General features: G+C 25.6%; 1 protein-coding gene across 1 annotated transcript; it reads right to left on the bottom strand.

Moving 5' to 3' along the window:
* Nucleotides 1-1,782: 1,782 nt before the first annotated feature.
* Nucleotides 1,783-3,429, bottom strand: LOC113557823. Its single transcript, XM_026963369.1, has 3 exons — nucleotides 3,346-3,429; nucleotides 3,065-3,214; nucleotides 1,783-2,382 (listed from the first exon to the last, which is right to left on the bottom strand). The coding sequence occupies exons 1-3, from the start codon at nucleotides 3,427-3,429 to the stop codon at nucleotides 2,206-2,208; spliced, it is 411 nt and encodes a 136-aa protein (XP_026819170.1). The 3' UTR covers nucleotides 1,783-2,205.
* Nucleotides 3,430-5,833: the final 2,404 nt, after the last annotated feature.

Genomic DNA, 5,833 nt, shown 5'->3' on the forward strand with positions numbered 1-5,833 from the left:
TCCACAGTCGCATATATTTTTTATTATAACATTCATTTAGTTCATTTAATTCAATCATTTATAGTTAAGCTATAATTTGGTAGAGTAATTAAATTAAAATGTAAGTAGTGTGATTTACATAATATATCATACAAGCATCTATAATATCTCTATAGTTGTATTTTGATATAGAATAATACATTTTATTAACTATTATGGTAATATTATATTATTTCAAATAAAAAACAAATACAATATATTTTATAGTATAGATATTATCTATAGTAATTGTGATTTATAATTCTAGTATACAAATATTATTTTATATGCATCATAAAAATTATTTAAAATAATTGTCATGCATTTAGGTTAGGTTAGAACATTTTTGAGATACAAGAATGTTACATTGAGGTTTTTGTATAAGTTTTGGGGGGTAAGTTAACTGTCGCAATAGTAACAGTTGTATTTTTTAATTTTATTTGAATTGAACAAGATTTACTGTAGTCTAAAGAAAAGCCAGGCATGGGTTGTAATAGATGATCCGCCATGTGCAATATTGTCACGATGATTTGTGTTGATTAAATTATATCCCAAGATTATAAATATTTTAGAACAATCTGAAAAAGCTTGAGCATAGGACATACGTTAGTTTGGAGATGGATATTTGTTGAAGCGTCATTTGATGGGTGGTTACTTTGTACATTAGAAGACTTATATATAGTTTTATCAGTTACAATATTACTTTTTGAAGATGGTTTTTTCCGACATTGTAGTTCTCTGTAGATTGAACAGCCTTTGTAATTCGCAAGATGATATTCGGAACAGAGTGCACATTTTTGTGTGGCATCTCGTGGGTTTAGGCAGTCCGAAGTTTGATGGTCAGCTCCACAGTGTACGCAGCGAGGATGATACCCACAGTAGGCCCTTGTATGAACATATTGTTGAATATTAAAACATTGACTGATAACCTTAGATTTGTATGGTTCTTCAATTCGTATTTTGGTGTGAAGTAAAGATGATAATTGAAAGATTTCTTTTGATTTATGCGTAGGTTCTAAATCAACAAAAAAAAAAAAAGCGGAAGAGGATTTTCGTTTACTTTGTGAAATATATTAGCTACTTGTCCAACCTAAAAAAGTCTAAACTTCAGTTATTCTTTGATGAATTTAATTGATGTAGAAGAATGTAAGTTACGTATAAAAAATATTAAATGTTTAACCTCTCTAAGCTGATAAGTATAATATTCCGCGTTTTCGACCTCGAGAAAATGAATTGTGAAAATGTATGATTCCGGTTTTGAGGTTTGTATCTTTAATATATCTGCAGAAAATTCACAGATAAAGTTGTCCACACCATTTTTTTAATTAGCCTAGCGCATAGATCAGGAAAATCCTCAACACCTTTTACAAAAATTGGAGGAGGCGGTTTTTTTTTGGATGTTAGAGTCAGTGTCAATGTCGAATTGTTCTGTAAGAAGAGTGGAGGAATTTGTGGGCAGACTTTCATTTTGTCTAAGAACTTCTAACGATTTTGCGAAGCAAACATTTTTTTTATTTTTGACTAATTTATTGAGTATTGGTGAAGTTAGTGGTTCAGGAGAAGAGGATGTAGAGTGATTTCTTTTGTTTTTTGATTTCTTAACAGACCAGACTAGATCATCTGGGTTGTTGTTTTTTTCGAGTTTGATTGGAGTAATCGGAATGGCTTGATTGTTTATGTTTTTATTAATCATTTTAATGTCTAATTAATGAGATTATTAAAAGTATGACAATTTAATTCGAGAAAAAAAAAAGAAAGAGAACGAGCAATAGCGTGTGCAGGTAATTAAGCTTATCTTGGCAGCCACAGCGGCCTAGGTAGAAATGACATATCGATAACGCCAGATATGTTGGGTTGGTAGTAATAATAGTTATTGAAAAAATGAAATAAAAATTTACTGATTTATATGTTATTTTAACACGCATAAAAAACTGTATTTTGATCGTATGTATCATATAGCTATAGCTATTCTACAGTAATAAAATAAATTAGAGTTAATTAATTAATGAGAGTGCAAGAACGCGTGCGTATCAAACGACAGCTATCGCGAGACTGTAAAATATAACTTGATATAACATTTTGCAGTAACTAGTAACTAATTTTTACTACCAAATAATGAATAAATAAAAACGAAAGATATTATAATTACGACAATAACATATTCTATTATTGTTTTGTCAAATTTAATTAAGTTGGAGTTTCCCAAGGTCGTATAAGACTAATCTCCATTACCGAACAACCGATTACTTCATTTCCCACATTTTTTATCTTAATCGTCGCTTTATATTTTCCGTAAAAATACACCTTGGGAAAATTGTGGTCTGACAATTCCTTCAAGTCCAAACCTGTTGTTGAATATGTTCCCTGGAAAATTCAAAATTAATTGTTACAAACATATGAGGTTAGTAATGTACAATATTATTATCTAAAGAATTGTAACTTCGAGAATTTTTATATTATCTTGATGAAAAATTGCTTTAAGATAAATATAAATTAATAAAAATTCAAAAATAATTGTTCAACAAAACATAATGATTTTAGTCACAACTCAATGACAATGGTGTATGAAATTGTTGTATAAATGAATAAAAATGTCATTTTAAAATCTTAAAAGTTGATAGTAATTTCTACTCAATAGTTCTATGTTGAATTATTAATTTAAAAAAAAAATATATATGAAAAAGTATCTTCGGAATTAAACAAAAATGTTGTGCTTGATATTTTTTAACTTATAAAAATATAATATAGCGTTATATTTGTCGATTGACATTGTTATATTTCATTATATACAAAACGATATTCCTCCAGCAGTAAATAAAGTAAATTACTTTATAATATATTGTTTTATTAAAATTAAATTATATGTAACAAAAAAAAATTGTATTCAAATTTCACAATGTGTTAGGTAGTAAATTCTACTTAATAATTCTATGATAAATCTTTTCATTTCCTAGAATATGATTTTCCCATTAATTTGAACTAAGTACCAAATATTTAGTTATGTATTTAAATATTATGTTATTAATTGTATTAAATATATACTTACTGTAAGAGTATCGTCCAAAGGTACTAAAAAGGTATAATTTCCTTTTACCTCTGTTAAACTTAATGTATTTTTACTCAAATAAATATTAGATTGAATTAAACGTTTTGACTCACAAGGATATATTTTCTCATATATTGTACGATATTCTCCCTGCAGGGAGATTAATAAATACACATACTCCATTAGAAATCTCGAATAAAAAAATAAAATATAATAATAAATCGTAAACATAGATATTATGTTATAATATATTTAATAAATCAAGTAGATTATTTATTTACCAAATGTAAGTTGGGCATAAGACTAGTTTTTGAATTAGATAAAGTGAAAAATGCAATGAGAACAAACACTTTCATTATTATCATTATTGTTACTTTATTTCAACACTGAATTTTATAAATTAGTAACAAAAAGACTGATAAATAGTTATAAATTATTAATAAATGTATATACTGATGACAGTTTTTTTGACATGCTTGATTTGTAACCTCTAAAAGTTGCCGGAAGTATAAAATAAATCCACATATACATAATTATATAATTATATTTAATCAAAAAAAAAAAATAACAATGTAATTTCAGAAATTAAACAATTGCACATTTTTACTGAATAGAATAACATATTTTTCTAAATTATTTAATATGTCATGATATCATAATTTATTGTAATGTAATATTGACTAATAATTAGTTTGTTTCTTCGAAAAGTGGATTTTACAAATTACAAGTCTTAAAGTTAACTATCTGTGCTTGCACTGCTAATTGGTATTATAATCAAAGTTCTCAAGAATTAACTAATGGATTCTATATATTTACTAGACATTTTTTCCAATTATTACGTGCTATCTCTGTTAAGTAAATTATTGAATTTGATTTTCAATCACCAATTTAACTTCACGATACGAGGTTTAAATCAAGCTATAATAAGTAGCATAATATATAATTTTTAGTATTATGCAATTAGAATATTCACAATTCAAGTATAAATTAAATGTTTAAAGAAAACCTTAAAGGGATTTTTTTATATTAATAAAAAACTAATCTTTAAGTTAGAATTTAACAATTGAGTTTATTGTTTTTTCCTTTGTTAAGTAAGTAATACTTAATTTTTTGATTAAGTTGAGTAAATAATAGCAAAGGTCGTAGAGATCATATTAACATTGGTTTTCTTTTTAGTTAAAACAATAAAAAATATATTTAGAATATATATTTAGATTGCAGTGTAAAGTCATTTGAATGAGATAAATAATTATTTTAGATAACATTTATTTAAAATGTATACCATAAATCTATAGTATGATAGACGACAGTACTTAAAATAGTTAATAATGATACTATTATATTATTATGGTAATAATACGTTATAATAATATGTTATGGGTAACTTAATGTGTGATTAGCTAGTTAATTATAAAATATTACGTTTATTAAAATAACTTAGCTGATTCAACGGATTTAGTCATTTACGAAAAAACCGTACTTGAAAAAAACCATCACGCACAATGATGGTGTACCTAAATCGCCTATCTAATGCGCCGTTTCAATATATTATGGTATTATACAGTAGTCGTATCCAAGAGATCGTAAATCGAGAAATTTATATAAAAAAAAAATCAAACACATGATTTCATTCATACTAAATCTATATTAGTGTCCTAATTCGTTACAAGGTATTACGTTGTATTATGATTTATGACGTAGATTATAAATTATTGTTTAAAACCATAATATTGAATTGGTAGTTCTCAATTTATTGTTATTCCATGAAACACAAATGAGTTGCGAAATGGTTGTAGATATCCTATGAACATGGTAAGTACGGGTATTATTATTTAAATTATAGTATTATTTTATTATAATTTTAATATTTAACTAGTTTTTTTAATAAAAATACAGAGTCTACTTAGTACAATAAATAACAGTCGTACAAACGGTGATGAAATGTTACGTCAATATCACAAAAGAGCTTACAAAAGAAGGTGAGTTTATTTGGTAATGTCTTTAGTATATAAACCATAACTTGTCAAAACACACGAATAATATATATACAATACAATAACCAAACGTAGTCCTTTATACACGTAAATAATTTTCACCTCACTCGCATGGTTTATCGTATCATTTTAAATATCATATACTAATTTATTTTGTATGATTAAAATACGTTTAACACGCATAGAATCAAACACGGAGTATTAGATATGAAAACTAAATCAATAGTCAATACTCTATAAGTCCTTTTCTTTTGTCTTTTTATGCTGCTTATAATCATTTAAATTAAATATAGTGAAACGTGAAATTGAAACCTTTCCTAACAGACAGAACACTTATAATTCTTCAATGTAAAAGCATCCAAATAGTGGGCGCCTATTTAAAAAGAAAAAAATCAGGAATAATGGTAATTTTTACACAAAAAATCATTATTTGACAAAATCGATTTTCTTTTGTAGCATATCTCAAAAACGATAAGCGTAATAGATACTTGAAATTTTCACAAAATATTTATATCAACATATTTAACACGTGATGAAATAATTTTCTAAATATTTCTTTTTTTTTATCTATTTATAGACATGTGGGTGCATAGGATTCATACGATCAGTTGACTGTATGTTCAATTTCGCATTCAAACACATAATAATTTATTAATGTAATTTTAGTGTTTTTTAAAGTTTTTATTAGTTTATTATATTTTGTGTATTTGCTAAGAAATTGTGCAACAATAATAATAAAAACACAAATAAGTAAAAAATGATAATAATTAGCTAT

The sequence above is a fragment of the Rhopalosiphum maidis genome, chromosome 3 (assembly GCF_003676215.2).
Source record: "Rhopalosiphum maidis isolate BTI-1 chromosome 3, ASM367621v3, whole genome shotgun sequence".
Lineage (NCBI taxonomy): Eukaryota > Metazoa > Arthropoda > Insecta > Hemiptera > Aphididae > Rhopalosiphum > Rhopalosiphum maidis.

What these genes read in the sequence shown, in the direction of transcription:
- LOC113557823 (XM_026963369.1), bottom strand. Translation starts at nt 3,429, where the DNA reads ATGATAATAATGAAAGTGTTTGTTCTCATTGCATTTTTCACTTTATCT. An exon ending in TTATGCCCAACTTACATTTG is followed by an intron (nt 3,215 to 3,345) that starts GTAAATAAATAA and finishes ATCTCCCTGCAG; the next exon opens with GGAGAATATCGTACAATATA. An exon ending in CTTTGGACGATACTCTTACA is followed by an intron (nt 2,383 to 3,064) that starts GTAAGTATATAT and finishes TGAATTTTCCAG; the next exon opens with GGAACATATTCAACAACAGG.